General features: G+C 38.8%; 1 protein-coding gene across 1 annotated transcript in view; it reads left to right on the top strand.

Moving 5' to 3' along the window:
* SLC25A21 (solute carrier family 25 member 21) overlaps positions 1-26,729 on the top strand; it is a 365,165-nt gene that overhangs the window by 258,985 nt on the left and 79,451 nt on the right. The window contains exons 4-5 of the mRNA XM_030559247.1: positions 2,936-2,950; positions 15,798-15,881. Coding sequence (XP_030415107.1) covers positions 2,936-2,950; positions 15,798-15,881 — 99 coding nt within the window. The remainder of the gene's footprint in view (positions 1-2,935; positions 2,951-15,797; positions 15,882-26,729) is intronic.

The following is a 26,729-nucleotide window of genomic DNA, read 5'->3' on the forward strand; positions in this document are numbered from 1 at the left end:
GAAGTTCTTCTTGAAGTAGCTGCTGCAGCAATGTTAGACATATACCCAGGGTGCTGCAGCTGCCTGAGGGCTAGGCTGTGCTTATTAGACACTGCCCTGCATATAAGAGTGTGCGGGTGCGGGGGGTAACATGCCAACAAGTCACTACTCTCTTCCTTGTACACTTCTCAGCCATATTTTGTCCCCTCTTGCATCATGCAGCAATGGGGAGTTTATGGCCCAAAGAAGGCAAAATCAAGCTTATTATAGCATGATATCAACTAATCATGTAGGAACAAGTAGAAATATTTAGTTTTCAAATATTTCTTTTAAAATAAGTATGTGTCTTTTTAAGATAATCAGTTACTATCACTGCAGCTTTATCTGTGAAGCTTTAGTTTGCCATAGATTGACCTACTTGACCCCACAGGGTTTGGTCTCTTGGGTTGATGGTACAAGTGCTGAATGTGATGAAGAACCAAAGCAGGAGAAACCATTAGTCCATCATAAATTAGTACATGCCAATATCTGAATGAGCTTTGCATATATATTCTTTGTGGATGAGACTAAGCAATTGACAAGAGTGAACCATATTTGTGTGGGCTGCCCACAGGAGATGACTGAAGAAGAACATGAACAAAGTGGTTTTAAAAGACTTCTGTGAATTGAAAAAGGGAGAGATTGTGCTCAACTCCAGCTGATGGCTAAAATAACACATTTAGTTTTTTGAGGGTGAAAGAGGTATAAAACCATTGTGAATGGAGCCTTAAGATGTTTCTTTGATGTGAAGATTTTCATGAGGTTAGAAACAGTCACTTAACAGTGTTTTAAAAAAACAATGTAAAAAAGACATAAAGTTGCAAAGAGGCAGTAAAACCTGCTGCAAAGTATGTCCCTCAGAATACTGCTGTGGCTGCTTCCCACAAACATTTGGCTGTAATCCTTTCCCTTTTTCAAAAATTATCTTGCTTTGTACCTTTAAAATTATCAGCACTTTGAAAAATCTTGTTAAACCTAAAAGAAGGCCTTTTTTTTTCTTTAAGTTTCACAATGTTTCAGATACTGATTACAAAGGGAACTCTCCTTTTATTCCTGGAGTCAGTAAGAAATATTATGGAAAATTGCGTTAACTCTTGCAAATCCCTCTACAACTATAAAAGTACAAATGAGATTGTCCCTGCTGTTTCAGTCAGGCCTATGAACCTCAGAGCAATAGGATATTTATAAGAAAATTCCAGACATAGCAGTGGTGCCGTGATCCATATGACCCAAACTTTCCAGTCTTTGTCTTTCCTCCTGTCTTTAAAGAAAAACAGAGGGGCATGAAATGAAAACTTGGAAGATCACAAATCATTGTTATGACTCATTGTAATGAATGATTTGTGCATTACTTTATGGAGTAGTTAGGTTGACTTGGAAAAAAACAACCTTCTTTTCTAATTTTCACTATTTTGTGCCAATTCTCAAGTAACTGTCTCTCCTAAAATAACAGGGCTCCTTTTTCAACACTATCCTGGGTAACGGGCTAGTTTTTTCAGCTGGGAAAGTGTGTTGTGTTATAGAGGTGCAGGCTAGCTCTGCTGTTGTCAGGGGTCTGTTAGTGTTTCCATTACGATATTAAGTCCTGTTTTCAGGAGTTTATAACTTGACCGTAAAAAATATTAAAGGCTGAACTTTGGTAGTTTTCAAAATATATTTACAAATAACAAAAAATTCCATTTAGGTGAGGTTTTTTTAAGTTCTGTGTGTGGAAAAAATGATATCCTGACACCTTTTTAGCAACTATGATTTAAACAGGTTTTGGTACTAAAACTGCAATTTTCTGGCCATTAGTGTGCAGCCTGGAGTGGATTATCTTGAACTGGGTTGGGGGGGGGGGGATGGGAGAAGGGAAATTTTGAAAAAGCTCAATACAAGCAGGGCTACTGAAGTCTAAAAGTAGGTAGCCACTGCTCTGGCACAGTATCTCTTCCTCACTGTATTTATTAGTACACATCTACATTAACATTGTAATACCTTCATGCTATGGATTAATGTGATATTATCATGTATGATGTCAGAGGTTTGTTCAGTGGCTTTGTAGGAGAAAATGTAATCTGTTGCATCAAAAATTCCCTTAAAATGTGGCTACACATCTATCCATTCTAAATCAGACAGGCAATCTATTGTTTCATCTCTAATAAAATGCTTTTAGAGATTTTTTTAAGGTAGAGTAGAATTATATACAAGAGAACCTTTAAAACTATTTGGATATTGTTAGTAGTTTGACTTAAATTCACCAAAGCAAAGAAAGTCATAGAGTTTCACCTGAAACTTTACCCTTAACTCGCCTTGTTATGCACTACTGTATGGTAAGAACTGCAGGGGCTGCTAAGCACAAACTGATAATGAATATCATATAAGCTGTAATATTGGTGCACAGCTGGGTAGGTGAGAATAGAATTTCAGGCTTTAATGCTAAATTTCCTAGCTTTAGGGGATTCATTTCAGAGTTATAATGTTATTTTAATTGTGTCTTTGGTGGTTCAGCTATCTACAGCTAATAATAAAAAAACAAAGGTAATTTTTCCATGGAGTGAGTGAATATCTTCATATAAAAATGATAACTATAGGCAACATGTAAGTTAGGTAAAATACTGTATGTCACTTAAAATGGTTTTGTCTCTTGATAACAATAGACACACAGGTAAAGATATGTGAAGCTGTACATGAGATTTAGCTACTCATTTCAATATGTGGCTAAATTCCCTCTGCTGCTTTAATGAAACTGTCCCTCTTTTGAAATATATATTTTTAGTACAGCTGTTGAAAGCGGGATGAATACTCAAATTAACATTACTTACAGTACTTAACTTAGTGCAGCTTGCTGTTGGCAATTTTCCACTTAAAATGCAATTCATATTTTATGTTGTTTTCATATTTTAAACTGTCTTGACTTATTTCCTTTCTTTTGCAGGGGAAGAATCTTCAGGTGACTATACCACATTGGCAGTAGGGAGTGAATTTAATGTGTGCTGTGTTGTGGTGTACAACTTTTTCTTTGCCAATTCGTTACAATATGAAAAAATATAGTAATACACCAGGGAATAGAGGAGTTGATCTCACAAAAGAACTCAGAATGTTAATGAAAGCTGAAAACGGATGTTAATTTCTCATTCAAAAAATCTCTTGCCAGAAAACCATAAATTCAAAAAATCTCGTGCCAGAAAACCATAAAGTAGTAGCCATTTTCCTGTCGTCCAGGTCAGATGGAAAGGTGCTGTGTGATTACCAAAAGGGAAATTGAAACCTCATAAAGAAAAAGATTCAGAAATACGTAGCCCTTTTTGTAAGAATTAAAATAAATCTGAAACCTTTCCTTGCTGGATATAAAACTTAATTAGGATTTACTAGAGATACGTAATTTAATATTTTGACTGATCTAATATTAGAGATCATTTCATAGTGAATCTCCTGCTTGAATGTACTAGCAAATAATTAGCAGTATGAACTCTAGAATAACTTCTTAGCATTCTAGCAGTTCATCAAAGGCATGCCTTATTTTAGACACCTACAAATAGACCAGCCTTTGTTGGTAGAAGGCTTTTCAGAATAACTGAGGATAGCTTTGATTTTATTTATCGGTTAATTGAGGCAACCAAAATTCTCAACATAATCTTTAGGTTAGTAAAGACCTGAAGAAGAGCACTATGCAGCTTGAAAGCTTATCTCTTTGGCCACCAGAAGTTGGTCCAATAAAAGATATTACCACAGCCACCTTATCTCTCTCATATCCTAGGACCTATACGGCTAGGGTTCTTACAATACGTGCTTCCCACTTGATCTTACCTGCCATGACTCATAGACTTCAAGGTCAGAAGGGACCATTGTGATCATACAGTCTGACTTCCTTCACATTGCAGGCCACAGACCCTCACCTGCTCCTGAAATAGATCCCTAACCTCTGTCTGCAGTCTCTCAAGTATCCACATTTCAGATCCCTCAGGGCATTAAAGATCATCCCCAATATCTTACATTGCACCCAGATGCATACAGGAAGCCAATATAGAATCCCAAGCACATTATGTATTCATGCTGACCTCTCCCACCACAGGAGGCAGGCGGAGCTGTGTTCTGTGCTCAGGGCCAGCCCTAGACCAAACGGTACCCCAGGTGAGGAACTCCATTTGTTAAACTTTTGAATACCTTATATTTTCTTGCATTTGTAGCCATTTCACAACTTTGATGTACGATTTGTATGCATGATTTATCCCTATCATATAAGACAATACATTTGCAGCTAGGATCGTCACACCCCAGGCAGTTCCTATGTTCAGCCTCCCTCATCCGCACTGTCTAGAGCAGGGGTAGGCAACCTATGGCACATGTGCCGAAGGCGGCACACCAGCTGATTTCCAGTGGCACTCAGACTGCCTGGATCCAGGCCACGGTCCGCGGGGCTCTGCATTTTAATTTAATTTTAAATGAAGCTTTTTAAAACCTCATTTAGTTTACATATTTTATAGATTTACAGAAAAAGACCTTCTAAAAATCTTAACATGTATTACTGGCACATGAAACCTTAAATCAAAGTCAATAAATGAAGATTTGGCATCCCGCTTCTGAAAGGTTGCCGACCCCTGGTCTAGAGCATCTGGGTGGAGTCGTTATAATAGTTTCTAAAGGGTAATCAAGTATTGGACAGTTCTCATGGGTCACATCTGAAAGTAATGATTGATGCTTCCTGGACAGTTGTAGCTGCTGGACAGCCCTTTCCCCCGCACACCACCCCATGTCAGGGAACCCAGGAACAACAAAGAGCCAAAAAGCACCCCAAGGCTGTGAGTTAATTTGACAAAAGCTATATTTATTTGTTAACCAACAGCATAATTACTGTAGCACATTTCCATGGAACTGTTCCATGAGCAAGTTAGGCCTGCTCCTGGGCAGATTTAATTCATGCATCTTTGTTTTTGCCAAATATTGTAAGCGACTTGTAATTATTTTTGAACAAAGTTCTTGGTTCTGCCTTTTTAGCTACTGTATGTTTTGTCTTGCATTGTGCAACATAAAGGAGAAGTCACATTAGTGTATGGAGAAAAAAGACTTAATTCCTTAGAGTTTCACTCCTAATAAAAGGTCACTGCACTTTTTTTTCTCCCGGTGATCTCATATTGTTGTTTTATTTTTTAATGAATCGAGGTTATGATAGGGTAACATCAGGGAGATGACTTGGATTTGTAAATTTATCTTTGTATCTGAGGTATTTTTAGAGCCTTTATCCATGCAGTATTGGAGCAGTAAATAAAATAACTGAAATTACCATGAGGTTGCCCAAGAGAACTTCATAATGGGTTCAGCTCCTCACCTATCTCAGGTTGTCAGAAGATTTGTTTGTAACAGGTTCTCCTCACGGCCCTTCATCTGGGAAGGGACAAAAGCAAAGTAATTGATCTGATTTATCATAATTTGGACAAGAAATGTTAGTGCTAGTTTCCTTCTTCCTCCTGGATTTTTCACTGACTAGTAGACTTCTCAGCTGGAACACAAAGAATAAAAGAAAGGTGTTTTTAAAAGGAATAGGGAATATAAAAGGGATGAGGAACCTCCCTGAATAAGATTATTGCACCTAATTACAAAGGGTGAAATTCACCTCTATGCAGAGAGCCAACTCAAAGCACCGCTGAACCACTTAAAACTTCAGACAAGGAGTTTGGTGGTGCAGAGGCCTTTTCTGCTTCTCTGCACAGGGATAAATTTCTCACAGACAAAATATTTTTTTTAAATTTCATGCACAAGTTAGAGCCAGACCTCGGAAGCTCTAATAACTTAAACTGCACTCAATCTTAGTAGCCCTATGGGGACAGTCTTTACCGAAGAATGAGGTGTCCTTGAATGTTTCTTCCAGTGTGTTAAGCACAAGTATATTTTTCTCCCTTGTTAGGTATGAGTGCTGTCTGGCTTCACTTACATTTTTTTTTTCTTGAGTTGACATATTGCAGACAATGCAAAGAAAAATCACTTTCTAATTGTTTTACTTGCTTTGTCTTCCTCCTTCATTATTTGAAGCATCTTCCCTGGTAAAGGGCAAATTACAAAATGTTTGGAGGGCTAGTTTGTATTTTAAATAATGCTGCTTATTCAGTTGTAGAAAGCCCTCCCTCTCTTGTTTTCTCATTCACTGGGCAATCCATTTCTCTCCCCTGCCCTGCTCCTACTCTATTTCCATCAGAGGTAGGGTGCAAATAGCCAGAGAGCATTAAGTGCAGTGGGGTCCAACCAAGTAGGTTATCATGTAAATGTGTGGGGAGGGAGCAGCGATGGATTGGGACTGGAATGGACCTGGGTTTGGGGGGAACTGAATCATGGGTTGGAGGTGGTGGTCTTATCCATGAATTTAGATGTAGGATGGGAGAATGTTTGGGCTGGTTATTATGTTGCCTTTGAGCTAGTACATCTGTCCTAGTGATGAGTAGTTTACTGATGGAACACTTCCACTCAGCCATAAAGCTAAAAATTCCTGTGCAATATACAACAATACAAGAAACTGCCTCCTTTATTGATGAATACCATGCAAAGTGACTGTTGGGCATTGATTTCACAGTTCTCTTACAGTCTGAAAATAGCAAAGAATCCTGTGGCACCTTATAGACTAACAGAGGAAGTGGGTATTCACCCACGAAAGCTCATGCTCCAAAACGTCTGTTAGTCTATAAGGTGCCACAGGATTCTTTGCTGCTTTTACAGATCCAGACTAACACGGCTACCCTCTGATACTAGTCTGAAAATAAAAGAGGAATCTTTGTGCCCTTGTTTTGAAATCTGAGACAAAGTTTGTGGTTTTACTAACTCCACACACATTCCAGGGTAGATTCAGATGTCTTAAGATGTTCTTTTCCTTGAATATGCAGGCAAATATTCAAGCATGTATATGCAAAACTTTACAATACATAATAGTTCAGTGAAACCACCTGATGGTATATCAAGCCTCTACAGAATGCTCTAGTAATAGAATAGAAGTTCTAAACCTTATTTTGTTACTTCGGAGGAGACCTAATTGTGCTTGGTTTTATCCTGATATATTGTTAAATTTTTGCCACTTTACAAGAACTGGGTCTTCTTTTTCTTCTTCGGGCTCTTAACATGTTTTCTGCACTGGGACTGACCACTGTGCGTTTCACTCAGGTCCCAGTAAGAGAATGTAATAATGGCAAATGTTTACATGTATTGTTAGCATTTATACTTTCCATGTCTCTAGTACCTTCTATATGGGTCTCTGAGAGTACTTATCAGGCCACAATACATTTCTGTGTGGAAAGAAAGCATTATGTGGGCTTTGCAAATAGGTAAATCAAGACACATTGATTGGGTTGCCTAAGGCTACACAAGAAGTCCATGGCAGAGACCAGAATAGAACCTCTTGAGTCCCAGTCCTGGGCTATAATTAGATCATCCTTCCTGTTTTCTAGGAAGAATCCTTCCACTCCTGATAGTCTGAGGCAATCCTCCTGCCCTTTCCTCCATTTTTTACCACCCAGAATTCTGCCAGATCCACGCCACCTATCACTGTCCATTTTTTATTGAACATAAGAAGATCTGAACTGGGGCTGGGTGTTGTGACTTACATTTATAAACCTTTTTTCTGAGTCATGTAGTTACTACCAGTCCTAGCTGGCTGTTCAAAGCAAAGGAAAAAACAAAAGCATTAAGTCTCCTGCTACTCCTCAGCCTAACCTCTTCTATCCTCCTATCTACCCCGAACATCATATGGTGCAGTTCTCTTTTAAATTGTTTGTAACTCACCTAACTTTTACAATATCCTTTACCCAAGAATGTGACTGCTACTTTTCCTTCATCTCACTGGCCTTTCCCCTAGTACATATCTTCACATCCAGGCCTCCTCCCTGCCCAGATAAAAACACAAGCTACCATGCAATACCACTCAAACTGCTGAGTAACTGATGTGAGACAAAAACTCCAAGAAAGTGTAATAATACAAAAAGGTTACAATGAAGTGGGGATCAACTTGTTTAGCATAAAGAAAATGTTCTGTAATCTCACACTCATGACTGAACTGGGTGAACTATTCACAGGGAACTACATTTTATTAGACTGAAATAGGAGCTAATTTATCTTTGAACCAACTTTACTTTTTAAGTATTTGTTCATTTTAAAATTATTCATTGACAAGAAAATTCTTCTGTCTGTGGATTGGTTGTGAGCTCTACCATGAGCTCACTACTGTAATTTGTAACTTGTGATTGGTTACCTATCTGCATAGAATTCAACTTCCAATTAGGTGATTCCCAAACCCACATAGAGCTTTCAAGATAGCTATACAAGTACATCCATTGTGAATACTCATACAAATACATATTTGTGTACATAACTGAAACATTTTGCCTTTCCACAAATATTTGCTCCTCCAAATGTCACAGAAAGTAAATAAGAGGGATTATGAATCCAATCAAAGTAAATGAAGTTTTTATTCAAATAAATGTTGGAATACACTTTTTTGCAGTATGTCTATCTGTACTAATGATTTATCATTTGTGAAACAAGTAATTTACAGTAGAGAAAACTGAGATAGCTCTGGAGAGAGTCAAAAGTAAATCTAGGTCTAAAATGCAATATAGTTTAAAAAAAAATTCTGCCCCTTGCCTGTTTCTATAATGTTACTGTTCTGCTATGTTTCTTTATGGCCTTGTACTTAAAATATCATCATTGCAGTACTATAATACTTCAAATATAACCGCATATATTGGCATAATTTATATCTATGGCTTAAAATAATTAGGTTTTTGCTCTGAAATGTAATGTTCATTTGTTCAACAGCTTGTGTGAATTGAAGGATTTACTGTTAAAATAAACGGCAGAATTATACTCTCAATTTAGTTATTATCCCATAAGTAATATAAACAACCTGAAGAACTTGTGCCAAATAGTAGAATAAACTACCTTATCAAGGTCCATTTTATAATATCAGGTTTCACATGAAATTTAAGCACTAGTAATGCCATATGCAGCATGTATAGTAGCTGTGCAAATCTGCATCCATATACAGCACTAACAAATGGCACCAGAGTAAAAGTTTAAGTTAACAAATTTGATAGCTATTTAAATTGTGATCCAGTTATAGTTGAATATAAGCATGTAAACAGCTAAAAATATAGCCTCAGACTATCCATTTTCAAATCTAGTTATGCTTATAGGAGCAACTGCAATTAGGTATGTCTGGAATCACAGGAAATTAATTAAAGTGTAAGTTCTAGTTGTTGACCTTAAATTTCAGAAAGCTATACAAGTTTAAAAGCTTTTTTAGAATTTGCATTGCCCAGAAGATTTAATTTGCTTTTGTTACTATGTCAAATAATTTTTCATCCAGCAGTAATATCATCTAAATTGACTGAGTACCCAAAGTTATATATTTACATTATGCATATAAATGCTTTCACTACTTTGCAATCATGGAAGGAAATATCAAGGATTTGATTTACATCTTAAAATTGCACAATGCAGCTATCATCTCAGTTAGACATAACAAAGGTGTGTAAGTTAAAGGGGAGACAGAAGACTCACTTATTAACAAATATCATGAATATGGTCCAAATGCTGTTTTTTCTTGTGAGAGAGAGAGCACACATTTTTCTTTCCCTCTGATCTTCTCAGCAGCAGAACTGGTGTATTGGCAGCACAATACTGAGCACCAAGAATCTCTGGAATTCATGGATGAAATCCTGGCCTCATTGAAGACAATCGGCAAAACTTCTATTGAGTTTCATGGAGCCAGGATTGACCCCATGAGTCTGTGCTGTGTGAACTAGGTTTGGTTGCTGACAGTATATTTAAATACAGATATCAAGTACTGATTTACCCCTTTTTGATTATAAGGAAATTATAGCAATTTTAACATAGATTGAAAAGCTTGTGACAAATATCTTCAGCAGCCGGCGATGTGGCACTAGATGGAGAGGGTGCTGAGTTTCTACAGATAATTCTTTCCCAGGTCTCTGGATGGTGGGTCTTGCCCACATGCTCAGGGTCTAACTGACCACCATATTTGGCATCAGAAAGGAATTTTCCCCCAGATCAAATTGGCAGAGACCCTGGGGGAGGGAGGGTTCACCTTCCTTTGCAGCATGGGACATGAGTCACTTACAGGCTTCAGCTAGTATAAATGATGGATTCTCTATAACCTGAAGTCTTTAAATCGTGTTTTGAGACTTCAGTAACTCAGCTGGAGGTTACAGGTCTATTACAAGAGTGGGTGGGTGAGGTTCTGTCACTTGAAATATACAAGGAAGTCATATTAGACTATCATGATGGTTCTTTCTTTCCTTAAAGTCCATGAGGCTATGAGAAAGTGTAGCGATGTGGCGACTCACCGTCATGGTGCCTCCTGCTGCTCATCCAGGGAATTAGCTTTTCCAGCCTTGGAGCGCCCTCTGCTGGCCAGTATCCCACTTGCTTCAGGCCCCCATGTCCCTCCCGGACCCCAGTGCCCCTTTGCCTTGGGTGTTGCCCCCTGGCAGTACCCCCACTCTCTGGGTCTCCCCACCCAGGGAAACCCCTAACCCTCTACCCCCACCTCACTTCAGTGGCTACTGCCAGTCACCATCTAGCCCCTGCTCACTAGGGCAGACTGCAGTCTATACCACTCATCATTGGCAAGGGGGGGTTGGACCTGCTGCCTTTGCCTACCCTGGGCTGCACCTCAGCAACCCCAGTACCCTTCCTGGCCTTTACCAAGGCCTGCAGCCTGGAGGGTTTCCAACCTGGAGCTCCCAAGCTCCTCTGGCCTATCCCAAGCCCTGCTCCACTCTGGGTGCCCTGCTGAGGTCCCAAGCAGCCAGGCCCATCTCTCTCCACAGCTAGAGAGAGATTGCCTGAGCTCCTGGCCCAAAGCTTTTTATAGGGCCAACTGTGGCCTGATTGGGGTGTGGCCCCAGCTGTGGCTGCCTTCCCCATCAGCCTAGTCTTTGGCTCACAACCCCAGTCCTCTCCCAGGGCTGGTTGTAACCCTCTCAGGGCCGGAACGGGTGACCACCTCGCTATAGAAAGCACTTGGTATCAAATGGGGGAGGGTCAGTAAGAGCTGGGTGAACAGACTTTGAAAGCAAAAAGAAAACTAAAGTACTTATGCTGTCAGGCACCCAAAAGACCATCTTGGTGAGGAATAGTAGAATTGACAACTTGTAGGAGGGAGAGAATACAAGGTATCTCTTCTCCTCAGCCAAGTAACACCTCAGCCTCTCTTTTCCCACTAGGGTGAACAGACGTCCCAATAAAATCGGGACCGTCCCAATATTCAGTCATTTGTCCTGCGTCCCGACGGATGTATGGTCGGGATGCCATTTGTCCCAATATTCTGGCTCAGGGCTTTTCATTTTTTGCTTCGACGGCACTTTGGCCCTGCCCCCTCATGTGTCCCGATATTTTGTTCATGTAATCTGGTCACCCTATTCCCCACCATGCTGTGGTTTTCACTGCATGCAGAATAAGACTGGCTTGCAGACTTCTGCAGAGGGAGGGGTCACTGGGAAGCATCATGGGAACAAAAACGGAGAAAACACTGGATTTTGTAAAACCAGCAAGGACAGTGGGACAGACCGTGGAAACAGATGTGTGATTTTTAGGGACATATGATCACCCTATGAAAGAGGATATTGCACAGAAACTGCTTCATTGAATTTTATAATGACTACTAATGGGAAATGGCCAACAGAGATGGCAAAAGAAAACAAGCATCCTTCATGTTGAAGAGGAGTTTATTTATGCCTTACTCATTAGAGGAGTCATTCCAGGGCAGTTTCTGTCCATACAGATTACCCCTTTCATGATGTCAAGGTGAGAAGGACCTGGGATTATTTGTCCTACAAATGGCAGCTGTATAACTGCACAAATATGAGTCACTTAACCATAGCTTCTTTGATTTTGGATCACAGAGGTTCACAGCTTGGAGTTTAGGTTTTGAAAAAACACCAAAAATCTCAAAAAGAAAAGCTTTTAAAATGGCCATTTTTACATGGCTTCCACCTGAAACCATAATCCTTCCCGGATCCATCCTTTGCTCTCCATTTTCAGGCTCTTGTCCTCAGCTAACTTGGAAATCCCTCCGTTTATGTAATCTTCAGGGGTGGATTGAGGACAGTGGCTACTGCCTCCTCTTATGAACATCAGGAAGTCTTTGTGATAAATTTGGGAGGGAGAGGGAGATAATTATTGCTGCAGCATTTTGTACAGACTGGAGAATCAGCAAAGCTGGTAGAGAAGAGGTTACAGTTGAGGAAAATGTCAGTTGTTTGAACCCTTTTCTAGTGATACGTTCAATAAACTTGCACCTTGTCACAGAATCCACTGTCTATTGCTTCTTCTTGTGTGGTAACGTTGTTAATGCACTCTTAAGCCCCGGTGCTTCAAAAGGCTCTGCAAGGGGGGGACTGTGGCCTTATCTTGTTAGCGTCCTTTCACTCTGACTCTGAAAAATGTTTAGTTGCAGGTTTTGCTTCTTAGACTTCAGAATCTTAACCAGACCAGAAATGCATGATGCTTTCTGTTTAGTCAGGCAGGTTAGCTTCTGTAATTCTGACAAGGCCAATAATGTATAAGACACAGTCCTCCTGCTTTCAAAAATGCAAGAAATTCACTTAAATATGAGCATTTGGTTAATACTGTTTTCAGAGAGAAATAGATTTGAAGCAGAAAAAAAGCATTGTGTATCTCCAGGTTGTGCTCAATCCCCTAGGTAATAATTTCAAACAGACCAGGTTGTTTTTGAAGTGAATGCTTTCACCCTTCTTTATTATTACTAGTACTACTACCGGGAGCTGCTGTGGCTGCTGCTCCTCCCTCCAGCAAAACAAATAAACATCTTGTCACTTCTTCCTCTAGCTTCTTTTAACAAGTATCGGTGATGAGTTAGCTAGTACATTAAAAAGTTAAACCTTCTTTTATTGAGGCAAGCAATTCCAAATCAAATAACCCAGTTCACAGATCTAGATTAGAGCACATAATTGGCATGTATTTTAGGATTGCTGTTAAAGCTATTAAAAAGATTTACTAGGGAAGGAATGGATCCAAAAACCCTAAAGGAAGGAATATGTTGTTTGTGTCAGTGTTACAAATGGACTCACTTAATACTAAGATCTTCTCTCCCTTTAAAAAAGAAATTGAAATAAATGTGAAAAATATTATTTAACATTTTTAGTAAGAAGCTATCCTTTTACCCCATAAACTACAAATAAATTAACTATTATTTATTAAAGTGTTATTCTGTCTCTGCATTTTATGAGCAGAACTATTAAGTATAAAGAAATATACAGTACGATTGTATGTGGCTATAGGATAAAGCTAAAGTAAAATAATTTTAATATATATTATCTCTGTTGGGGTAGCCCAGGATTAAGTCCCCAATCCAGCAAATACTTATGCATGTGCTTAAATGTATGCACATAAGTAGTCTTGTTGAATAATTTGTATGTGTACAGGTAGCACATGCATAAGTATTTACAGGATAGAGGCCTAAGTTTTTCCCAGAGTGTTTTAGAAACAATCACCTTTATTCTAAATTTCTGCTTAGGACGAAAGTCTTAAAACTTTTGAAAAAAAGTTTTACGTTTTAGGACTGCTTTCTATGTAAATACTAGTCTACAATTTCTTTCAGTTATTAGTGAATTTTTAAAAGGTTTCTTTTTACAACAAATGGAGCCCATCACTTTTGAATTTAAACTTTGAGGTATAAATGATCAAGGCTTAAACCTACTAATATTAGTATAAATCCTACACGTTTGTGTGTGCTAAGATTTTTTTTTTTCAGTCTTGATTTCTTGGCTAGTGTAATGTAACAACTTACAACATTCCGTTGCTGTTATTACTGTTGGACTTTGTGCGATGCCATTGAGGCATTTTCAGCTATTAACCTTCCCAAGGGTTCTTTTCAGACAAAATGTTATGCATCAACTCTCATATGAGTGTAAACCTCTAGAACAGCAGTCTCTACTTTGCCAACTTGGCAGCAAGTTCTCTCACTAATAAAAGAGGTTACCTCAGATGGAGATCCCACATGTGCCTGAACTGCTTTTCTTAGGACTATGGAGCGATCCAACGTTTCCTTCTAAATGCATTCAAAAGAGGTGGGTTTGCCTTCATAATTGCCCAAAGAATTATATTACATCACTGGAAATTTGTCTCCCAGAGTGAAGAAAATGCTTAGATTTGGTCGTGCAAACAGCTTAGGAACACTGAGAGGCAAAACTAAGAATGCCTTTTGCTGAAATGTGAAAACCTTTTTTAATCCTGTTGAATCCAATTAAGATGGAAGAGAAAATTGCTGTTTAATATCATTTAACTAAAATTGTACTGTTGTTTGAATCTGATGGTGTCTAATCAGAATAAGAAGCCATATTTGTATGTTGGAGCATGGCAGGTCCAGTACCTATCTAAAACACTAATGTATACTATGTGTGAAGAAAATAAGTAAAAAGATAAACGTGCTTATTTTGTCTTTTGCTTAGGACTTGCAGCAGTATTTGATTATAATAATTAATGTCTGGATGATTCTTTGAAGCAAGCGTTATTTAATGCACAGGGCTGATGTTACATGAGTTATAATGGCAGTCTGTAGATTGCCTCACACAATGCTATTCTGAACTGAGATTACTAACATTTGTGCCTGTGGTGTTAAATACGGGATAGTAATTGAAAAAATCTAACAAGAAATTATGTTCTTCCAACTCTGAAGTTCCCTGGATGTGGAACTTGGCTAGGCTACTTGAGTGAGCATCTTTGCAGCTCTACAGTTTTAAAAATGAGTTATTATGATAGAGTGCACATTTTGGTTTTAGATGATCACTTTCTCTACAAAGTCCCCTTATTGTGTAGGAAGTAGCCAAAGACTTCTAAGTGTAATCAAACTGTGAACAAAAGCACAGTATATCCAACGCTCAAACTGGGAAAAGATGTCATTATGATCCCCCTCAACCCCCATCCCACATACACACTTTTAAAACAAAAGGTGGGGGGATGGGGAATGTATACTCTAGCGTCTTTTTCTTTTTCTCTATTGGCAGCTTTGAGAAGTGGGTGTAACCCCATTTAGAGCACTCAGTAGATTAACACAGTGAGTTATGCTGACCACCTTTATCCAGAACTTGTAAATACTGGCATATATGTTTGCAGTCTTAAATCATAATCTTCTTATTATTCTTAAGGCTGATGTGCTGCAAGTATTGCTGCTGAAACCTCTGCATTATGTATCAAAATATGAGCAGAAGAAAGGTGACTTCATTAAAAAATTGATAGCTGCATTTTATATTGTTCGCCTCTGTGTTAAATGTCCAAATGTGACTATTAGGAGCCTGATCTAACTTCCAATAGAATCTTGTGATGATTTTAATTGGAGTTGGATCAGGCACTAAAAATAAGAAATTGCATGGTAGGTTCATTTCATAGTGGTAAAGGCATTACAATATGCTACTTCAGATTTCTGAAAACGGGCTGATTCAAGACCATTGAAGACTCCTATGAACTTCCATGAACTTTGGATCAAGCCCATGATTAGCAGTTTATTTTTTACACAACAAGAAAGAGGTGTAAATTGAAAAAGTGCTGGCTATCTGAGTACTATGAACTATGAACAAGTTACTTTTAAAGCTGTATTTCTCTTTTTTTTAATAACGCCTATGAAAGTAGTGTTAATAAGAATAAATATCAAGAACAGTCTATAATAATGAATAAGATATATCAATAAACCTTAAAATCCCTTTTATATAGAAATTGGAAAGCCAAAATGACTTTTAAAATCCCTAACTTCACATGCTGTTATAAATTGTATTTTTTAGGTTCCAAATTCAAAGAGGGAAAACTGATCCAACCAGTTACAAGAGCTTGGGGGACAGTTTTAGGACTATTTTCCGGACTGAAGGGTAAGAATACATATGTTATATTTGTCAATTTTATGTGACTGTTTCTAATCACCCAGCTTTCCAGACATTAGAACACTGCTTTTAAATTAACCCTTTCTCCTGTGGTCAGAATTTGTCAAACATTTTATTTGACATAACACAATCTGAAATGTCTTACACGTCATTTAGATGCAGAATGCTTAATTATGCTCTTTGTTATACCAGTATGGACTGATTGAATTCAATAGTGTAATACAGGTGTGGCTGATTTGGCCTCGAATCTATGTCATTAAAATCCTCTCGATTTAATATATAATATATAAGAACACCAGTTCATTGCAGCACCAATTTCTGAACTCTGATTAACTGGCATTTCAGAGGCATGCATCCGACGAAGTGAGTAGTCACCCACGAAAGCTCATGCTCCAATGCGTCTGTTAGTCCATAAGGTGCCACAGGATTTTTTGCTGCTTTTACAGATCCAGACTAACACGGCTACCCCTCTGATCCTTGGCATTTCAAGTTAGCCAAGATGGATAGCCAGAAGTTGCCCTAACTAATGCTCCACAGGAGCAGTTTCTTGGTTCTGTGGAGCATCTAAGATCTTCTCTAGGGCTCCTCACCCCGACCCAAAAGTTCACTTAAGCATGTGCTTAATTTTAAATACATGAGCAGTCTCACTGATACCAGTGAGTTCGGTGGGATTACTCACAAGTTTAAGTTAAGCACATTAGCCACAGGACCTCTGCATGACTGATGCTTGCCTATAATAGAGGGACTCAAATTAGCCAAATCCCAGTTTTTATGCAGCTTGCAGTCTTACCCCCAAGAATTTTGAAAATACAGTAGAAACATGATTTTACAATCTGTGGATTTTCATACGTGACTTTACTATGGATGAAATAGAATTGTTCTTTAATGTAAGTACAGAGTAGCAGAACAAGTTGTTTTCAATTACTAAGTGAAGAAATCTTTACAAATGTTCCATTAAGTTTGTGAGCTAGAAGACTGCAAATCCCTCTGCAGTGATTATGTTGCTTTCAGTTACTTTGTGATTCCTGTTGAAGAACTACTGTGCTTCACACCTATAAGGCATATGACATTTTAAAAAACATACAAGAGTTTGCAAAAATAACAGGATTTCTGTTTTTTTTCTGATTTGTGTGGGTGTTATTCTTTATCCCTTCTGAAAGGAAATGAATAATGTATAATTCCTTCATCTAGTTGTTTTAAAAAAGTATAAATCAGGTATAAATCACCAGTAATTCAGTATTTTGAATTCAGTGGGCATTTGGGTGTGATATGAATGCAGGACTGGAGGCTTGATGTCTTTTGGGTTTGATCCAAAGCCTACTGAAGTCAATGGAAGTCTTTCTTGACTTTATTGGGACAAATGACAGCATGTAAAATTAAGCATGTGTCTGAGACTCTGGAGGTTCAGGGACTAAGTGAATAGAATATTTCCTATTTAGCTAATTTTTGAGCCCTTTTTTTAACTCTTCTATCATTGGGTAGTTTTGTCCAGTCGAAGGGTGTAAAGTAACAGAGACAACATGAACTTGAATATACTATTGAAGGTACAAATCCTTCACCCTGTTCTGTTTTTATTAAGAAAAGGAATAAATAATTTTCATTTCAATTAAGTTACATTAAAAACGTAGACTCTTTCTTTCAGATGTATAACCTACCATAAATTTCAAGTAAACAGCCCTTTTTAATATTCTTTAGAATTAGGTTTTATATATATATATCTTTGTGGAGTTTCTCTTCAGCAGTAAGATTCAGGGTACGTCTACACTACGGGATTAGTCCGATTTTTCATAAACCGGTTTTGTAAAACAGATTGTATAAAGTCGAGTGCACGCGGCCACACTAAGCACATTAATTTAGCGGTGTGTGTCCATGGTCCGAGGCTAGCGTCGATTTTCCGGAGCGTTGCACTGTGGGTAGCTATTCCATAGGTATCCCATAGTTCCCACGAGTCTCCCCTGCCCCTTGGAATTCTGGATTGACATCCAGTACCTGACAGGGCAAAAATCATTGTCGCGGGTGGTTCTGGATAAATGACATCACTCATTCCTTCCTCTGGGAAAACAGCAGCAGACAATCATTTTGCACCCTTTTTCCCTGGATTGCCCTGGTAGACGCCATAGCACAGCAACCATGGAGCCCGTTCAGCTTTTTTTTACTGTCACCGTATGTGCCGCTGACAGAGACGTTACTGCAGCGCTACACAGCAGCATTCCTTTGCTTTTGCATAATAGCAGAGACCGTTATCAGTCGTTCTGTACCGTCTGCTGCTATCATAGGTGCCCCTGGCTGAGGTCGGCCGGGGGGAGCAAAGGCAAAACTGTCCGAGTCAATCCCTCCTTTATGGTTTCTAAAAATAGAGTCAGTCCTGCCTAGAATATGGGGCAAGTGTACTAGAGAACCAATGTATCAGAGAGCACAGCTGCTCCATGTCAGATCCTGCAGAAATTATGAGCTGCATGCCATTCACGGGGGGGGTGCCCCTGCAACAACCACACCCATTGTTTCCCTCCTCCCCCAACCTTCCTGGGCTACCGTGGCAGTGTCCCCTCCATTTGTGTCAAGAAGTTATAACGAATGCAGGAATAAGAAACAGTGACTTGTTAGTGAGATAAAATGAGGGGGAGGCAGCCTCCCGCTGCTATGACAGTCCAGGTAGGACATTAAGCGGTGCGGGGGAGAGGAGCCCAGCATCCCACTGCTATGCTAGTCCAGGCAGTACAGAATCTTTTCTTTACACAGGAAAGGGAGGGGGCTGATGGAGCTCAGCCCCCAGTTGCTATGATGAGGACGGTTACCAGCCGTTCTGTACCATCTACTGGGAATGACCAGGAATCATTCCTATTTTTACCCAGTTTCCCCACCCCCCCCCCAGCCTCACCTGAGGTCAGCCAGGAGCACTCACGGGCTGATGGTGACGACGGATAGCAGTCATATTGTACCATCTGCCACCGGGAAGGGGAGAAGAGTGGATACTACTCTTCACTGCTGCAGCATCGCGTCTACCACCAACATTCAGTAGACATAGGGTGACATTGAAAAAAGTCAAGAAACGATTTCTTTCCCTTTTCTTTCACGTGATGGGGGGAGAGAGTAAATTGATGAGCTATACCCTGAACCACGCTGGACAATGTGTTTGAACCTACAGGCACTGAGAGCTCAGCCAAGAATGCAAATAGTTTTCAGAGACTGCTGTAGACTGTGGGATAGCTGGAGTCCTCAGTACCCCATCGCTTCCTCCATGAGCATCCATTTGATTCTTGGCTTTCCGTTACGCTTGTCACGCAGCGCTGTGTAGGCTGGAGATTTTTTTTCAAATGCTTTGGCGTTTCGTCTTCTGTAACGGCGCTCTGATAGAACAGATTGTCTCCCCATACAGCGATCAAATCCAGTATCTCCCGTACGGTCCATGCTGGAGCTCTTTTTGGATTTGGGACTGCATCGCCACCCGTGCTGATCAGAGCTCCATGCTGGGCAAACAGGAAATGTAATTCAAAAGTTCGCGGGGCTTTTCCTGTTTACCTGGCCACTGCATCCGGTTCAGATTGCTGTCCAGAGCGGTCACAGTGGTGCACTGTGGGATACCACCTGGAGGCCAATACTGTCGATTTGCGGCCACGCTAACCCTAATCCGATATGGTAATAGCCGATTTTAGCGCTACTCCTCTCGTTGGGGGAGGAGTACAGAAACCGATTTAAAAAGCCCTTTATAGCGATATAAAGGGCCTCGTAGTGTGGACGGATGCGCCGTTAAATCAGTTTAACCGCTGCTAAAATTGGTATAAACACATAGTGTAGACCAGGCCTCAGACATGTTTGTTGTTGAAGAGTTTTTGTCACTAAATATTGTACTTTTCAATCATTTCTCAAGACACAATGACTACTTAGTCCCATTAATACAACTCAGTTAATGCTGATATTATTGCCATTTACAGGAAATGTGTGGTAAATTACCTCAGTCCAGATTATATACCATACCTGTGATGTAGCTTGCCTTCAAAAACAAATTTACAAAATCGCTAGTGCTTGATATGAAATAGAAGGACAATGACCTGCAAAATGAGCTGCTCCTAGTCTTCCTCCCATCAGCAACATCACAGATAACTGACGGTAACACTTACATCCCTAATATGGCTTCCACAGTCTTTGCTACCAAGCATTTTCTTCTTTGTTGCATGTCCTTTGGTGACCTTAACTGATAAACAATAAGGGAAAACCTTGATAGTGGTATTATCTCAAGAGAACTGATTAGGATCTGAGTTCTGTGGTGTTAACAAGAAAGGAAATGTGGATAATTTTTCTAATTTTGAAAGTGTTTGACCTCAATCTGGAGTCAGAGCAGACTATTTCTGATGTTTTCAAGTGTAATGTTCAAACCTGTGGGCAAAAGTAGAGGATGAGCACTGTACAGGGAAAGGTTCTAAATTAAGATTACAATCTATAGTGCATTACACGGAGTTTGTAGTGGGTTCCAGCTTAAAACTATGAGAGAAATTCTTGCCATCAGTGAAACACTGATTACATTCATCTCTAATGTTTTGGCAGGAAACAAAGGTGATTTTCAGAGGCAGAAAAATGAAATTTCTTTATGAATTTCACCTGATTCTTTTCTGACCTTAAAGAAGCTAATAACAAAATCTGAAAATGACCCAGGCAAGATTGTGGGATTTATTGTTTTACAGAGATGAACACTTTTTATAGTGTGGGGCTTCTTCATCCAACATCAAAGCATGTATGTGTTCTTGTCAACCTATTGTTTGCTTGAAAAAGGACATTTTGTGTTTCCCTTCTAGTATTCCCTGGTAAGGTTGGAGATGTTATTTTGTAATTCCTCTGCTGTGTCATAGAACAACTGGTATTGTTCGGCGCTGTTCCTCACAAAGAGTTGCTTACCTTGGAACCTTAGGGCTGGTCTATACTGAGAGGGGGGGTCAATCTAAGATACGCAACTTCAGCTACAAGAATAGCATAGCTGAAGTCGCATATCTTAGATCGACTTACCTCCCGTCCTCATGGCACGGGATCGATGGCTGCAGCCTCATCGACTCTGCTTCTGCCTCTTGCTCTAGTGGAGTTCTGGAGTCGAAGGGTAGTGCGTTCAGGGATCGATTTATCGTGTCTAGACAAGCATAATAAATCAATCCCCGATAGATTGATTGCTACCCACCATCTGTTGGGTAGTGAAGATGTACCCTTAAACTGTTTTGACTTATGGTTGTGTTATAGCTGAAGTACAATATCTCTAATGTAGACGGGCCCTTAAAATGGCATTGGAAGACTCAAAAGACATAAAGTCTGTCCCTCCGGTGCCTTTGTCCCATCTTATGTGATTATACAAACAAGGAGTTTTACCATTGACTTCAGTTGATCAGGATTTCATCCTGAGTTCAACAGTAGAACTGGGTGAATTTTTTCAGCTGGCACTTTTTTTGTGAAAAATTCAGACTCAGATATGACTGAAACATTTCATGAATTCATGTCAATTTCACTGAGTTGTTTCATTTAAAAAATCTAAAAATGATAAAATAAGATTATGAGAAAAATCAAAACAATGATGAATTTGTGTTTCTTAATTTCTTTCAGAGTTTTTTTTTAAGTTAAAGCTCAGCCTCAGAGGGTCAAACAAAACATTTCATTTGATCTAAAACAAAATATTCTCGACTTTCCAGTTTGTTGGAAATTTTGAAATGTTTTCCTGTTGCGTCAACCCAAAATGATTTGGAGGGAAGGAGAATGGATGGTTGCCAACAAACCAAAAAATATCAGTTATTCACCACAGGCTCTGTTCAACTATTAGTCTACTAGCATGTCTCCATTAGGGATTTTTGCATTGGACATACACTGATGCAAAAAAAAAACCCTAATGTACACAGATCATAAGAAGTAACAGTTTAAGTGCCCCAAAGATGAAGCTATTTCTGAGGGATGACAATGAATACTATCAGTTGGTTCTATGGCACTGATGTAAGGAAGAGGATATGGAGGAGCAAATTTATAGAGTACGAAAAAGTAACTGAAGCAGCAGCATGTACAAAAATAAATGTACTGCCCTGTGGCAGAGGCTCTTTATAGTAGTTAAGAACTGCTTAAACTGTAAAGTAATTACTCAGTTTTCCAGGGGCGTGGAGGGAGGCAGGAGGTCACATGGTGACAGTCATCTATCCATGAGTACCAGCTTAAAGGGGAAGAGACTGAGAGAAGGTGTAGAAAAGACAGATAGACACAGTCAGCGATTTTGGCTTAAAATAAACAGATGTCAACAAATAAACCAGAAAAAAAAATGTGAAATAGGAGCTGCTCTGCCAGTTCCAAATCGGGAGGCAACTGCCCAAAGAGGAGTTATGAGAGTGCTTGCTCAGCATGAGGGACAGAAATCATAAAGAGGAGACAGAGAGAGATTCATTCCAGAGTAAAATATTTGAGTTCATCCAGGGAGAAATTCACTTCTGTGAAGTAGGCCAACGAAAAGCTAAGGTACCACTTAAATCCCACGTGGGACCTATTCTGAAGACTTAAGTGGGGCTCAAATGGTGGTTGGGCCTTATGCCGGCCGTCTGCACAGGAGCAAATTTCACCCATGATAAGACAGTGGCTCAGCCAAGTTTAGTTGCACTGATCTGAACTCCCCAGTTGTTTTGTTCTAATCATTAAACCATGTGATCTCCTGGCCTTATATTCTTGCCATATAAGGCTGTTCTGACTGAATAATCACTGAGCTGAGATTTTAGAGAAAATGGTATCCTGCCATATATAATTGAAATAGATGTTGAATATTGGTCACAAAAATCTTGACCAGATGCCGTAGTAGTGCAGCTGATTTTTTTCTGGCTATTAAATACTGTGTTGACAGTACTTCCCATCTGGCCTATCTCATAAAAAAGAAGCTGTGTACATAAATAAAATATAAATTACCAGTTTGTATAGTCTTTGAGGGTTTTCCTTGGTTTCAACACAGGTTTGGTTTGTGGATTGGTAGGATCAAACAGCAAAAGACTAAGGGATAGAATTCTCTGCTTGTGTAAATTGGTGCTGTTCAATTGAGAATTTGGCCCTGAGTGTGTATTTTTAAAAATGGCAGAAAACACCCGCAAAAAATGGTTTTGGGATGCAGGTGAAACTATGCTTAGTTCATTGCACATTTCTTTGTAAGTCTAAAAAAATTAAAATACCATAAAGTTAAAAGATATGTTGTGGCCTGGTTTTATTTTTTGTTTAAATGTCATTTTAATTGTTTCATATGCTAAATTTCATTATGTTTTGTTTCTGAAATAATAGTAAATACTGCCAGATTTTTTTATTAGGTAATGTTTTTACTTCCATTAACCAATAAGTAATTAAAAACTCATGCAAATGAATGTTTGTAACCGGCTGACATTTAAAGGCATGTACTATATTTTTCTATTGTCTCCTAAAGTGTATGAAGTCCAAAGTTTTCTAATTAAGACACATGAGATTTTTTTTTCTGAAATAAGAATTAATTGGAACTTTGAACAGTGAGTGTTGTGAAAGGCATTAGCTTGCTTTATGCAATGCAAGCTACCCATTCAAAAAAATCCTCCCATATCTTGGCTAGCCAGTTCTTCTCATTGTATTTATAGAACCTCTTTTATTGCATCTCGCATTGATCTGACATTGCCAGTTTTGGGTGCAGTTTCTTCAGCTGCTCAATCTGCATGCCTTTTACCAATCCCCCTTATTTTCAATGACTTTTAAAAAAGTAAATGTGACAAACTTTAGTAGCCAAAGTCTGTGAGTCATTCTACCTGTCTTTTTCTCTTCTGTATCCAGCCATTGTCCTTAACAGTGCTTATTACTGCTTTTCAGTTTTGCTCGTATTACGGAAGGCCTTTCTTTCCAGTACTCTTTGACAATGTAACCGCACATAAGGTAGGTAAACATAGTGGATAAACCAAAAGTGGAACAGGGAATAACAGGGTAAACAAAATGTTGTTACTAAGGGCCTGCTTCTACAAATGTTTTCTTCTGGCCACAATGCTTGCATCCTCAGTACTTATTTAAGTACTTATTTAAGCCCTTACTTGCTTGTGCAGAGGATTACGGGAGAGTAAGCTCCTCCTACTGCCCTGCTCGCTTGGCTGTGCTCAGATTGTGACACTGGAGATAGGAAAGAGAGCAGGGGCTCCTCACCCAGCACTCCCCACATCCCTAACACCACCAACCACCTCACCAATTGCTGGCCAAAGTAGCTGCCTGTGCCCATAGGGGCAAGTAAGCTGTACCATGTAAAAGAAATTAAATAACTTTGCCCTGGGAAGGGAGTAACTGTGTGATCTGCTCCTGAGGCAATGTGCAGCTGCATACCATCTCATACTCAGGACAGATTCAAAGGTTACGATCTACCCTGTGCCAAGAGTTTGTTTTCAGGGTCAGTCCCTAAAATGCTGCACAGCATTCTGAATATGTGTTTACATCTTTATTTACTGCCATGCCTGTTTAATGAAAAGTTACCCCTACTATGCCACTGCTGTATCATAACAGAAATGTCATGGTTGCACAGATCATTACCTCATCATAAACATTCTCCATGATCTCTTTAACCATTCACTTTTCATCATTCCATCCTTTTTCTCAAATAGAAGGAAGAGTCAGAGCAGCAGAAAAAGCATTTCAAATTTAGTCATTTCCAGAACAATGTCACAGTCGAAGGCCTTCAAGACTCTTTCCACCCACAAAATAGTCTGACAACTACAAAAGTGAAAATAAAAAAATCTATGAGAGGCCCTCTAGGTGGAAATAAATTGTCCCCATGGGGAATTAAAATCTTCAAAGTAGGATCCATCCCTTGAACTTTTTTTTCTTGTCTTACAAGAAAACAGGAGCCACAAAACATAAAATTTAATTGAGATTTACTAAAGTAGGGCTCCGTCTGACAGAGCATTAAAGGTCACATAGCTTTCTATTAAAGAGAAGCTGGAGTATTAACATCAGAGCTTTTGCTAACTGTTGCCTGTTGCCACAGCTTCTTGAATCCTATCATGCCGTGAACAACTTTCTGTTTAGCTACTCTAATTAATAGATGTACATTTGGATTTCTCAGTTCGGGTTAGTTTCAGAGTTGGTGTGTATATTGACAGTTCTTTGACAGCAGAAGTAAAACGGCCATGAGTATATCTGTTTATTGAGGACTGACAGGTTTATAGCCAACATAAAAATAATCTGATGTTTAATGGGGCAAATGTTTGGACAGCAGATTAACTGAAACTGCTGAGCAGAAAAAAAAATTCATTCTTTTCAGACTGCAGATAGGAGGTTAGATCAAATTATATGAACTTTTTTTGGTCACTGTCTTTCTCACCAGTGCATCCATCTATGTTATTGATAGTGGCTTTGATTTGAATATGAAATGTAAGAATAAACCAACAATCTATTAGAATATATATATTATATTTATTTTAAACACGTGGGATTATGTCTTATATTAAACATTGGAATTTATACTCATCTCCACTGTCCTAATTTTGAGTTAAAAGCATTACAATTATAGATGCTATTGTTTAAGGTCTGTGAGCAACAACATTATAATAAACTTGGATTTTCATAGGCTTGTAACTTTATCAGTAAATATTGTTCTAGGCTATAATTGGCCAGCTCTCGGTTGAGGAATCTGTTACTTTGGTGGGTTGATTTGTCTGAAGAGAGCAAAGTAGAATTTTATGGGTTCCCAATTTAAATGTAAAAAATTAAATTTGACATGCAGTTTAGGTCTTTTCTTGGAATCTGGATGCTCTTTGGAGAGTACAAAATGAAATTTTTTCTCTTAGTTACCTGGTGAAGACATTAGATGTTGAATCTATTTGGTTAAGGAATACTTTCTGAATCTGGTTTTAGTTTCATTAAGCTTTGAGCCATATTTATTGCTGGTCCACCCCACTGACTTCAGTAGAGTTACACTAGGGCTAAGATTAGAGTTGTTGTTTTTTTTAAATGACTTAGGGAAGAGTGAATAGAAATAAAGTTTGCTTAGGGTTCAGTTGTCTTTTTACCAAAACGAATGATAACTTAGATATGTTACTCTTGTAAAAGATGATAGCTTCTTGCAAAGTTGACTTATTGCATATTTGTATGTTTGGTAGCTCATTTTAGAAGTGTATTTATATACAGTATTTTGAGTGAGACAGTTTTTGCTTACATTATAAGAGGAACATGAATGCAACTGGCCTGGTCTACAGTACAAACTTTTGCTGGTATACTTATGCTGGTCAGGGTTGCGAAGAGGTGTGATCTCTAACTGACATAGCTGTACTGGCAAAAGCCTGCCATGTAGATGACAGTTATGCTGGCTAGTATAAGATGGATCCATACTAGGAGTGATTTGCCAGTTTAGTATACAAGCGAACCTGTATTGGTAAAGTGCTTCAAGTGTAGACCTGGAAACATAATTCTGATTTTAGTTTCAGGATTAACAACTTCAAGGGAAAAAAATTACATATCGAGCACTACAGCTGAGATGAATTACAAACTGTGCTGACTCATTATAATTGCCTTTAATGATAGTATTACATTCCTATTATATAACCCTGAAAATTTTCCTATATTGTAAGATGTTAAAATAAACAAACTAAAAAAATTAAATTAAATACATTTTAAAAGAAAGCAGTTACGGAGCTTTGCGGAACTATTTTTTCATAACATTTATTGCACAGTGATATACTCTGATCTCAGTGGAAACACCATCTTGTCTTATGCTTTCTTATAGCCTTCCACTGAGATCTCAATAAAACAAAATGATTTGAAACAGTGCACTGCCATAAAAAATGAAGACATAAGTACTAATTTTGCTTGCTTTTGGGTGCTTAGGTTAGATGCTAAACTCTTTAC

This window comes from Gopherus evgoodei, chromosome 4 (genome assembly GCF_007399415.2).
Source record: "Gopherus evgoodei ecotype Sinaloan lineage chromosome 4, rGopEvg1_v1.p, whole genome shotgun sequence".
Lineage (NCBI taxonomy): Eukaryota > Metazoa > Chordata > Testudines > Testudinidae > Gopherus > Gopherus evgoodei.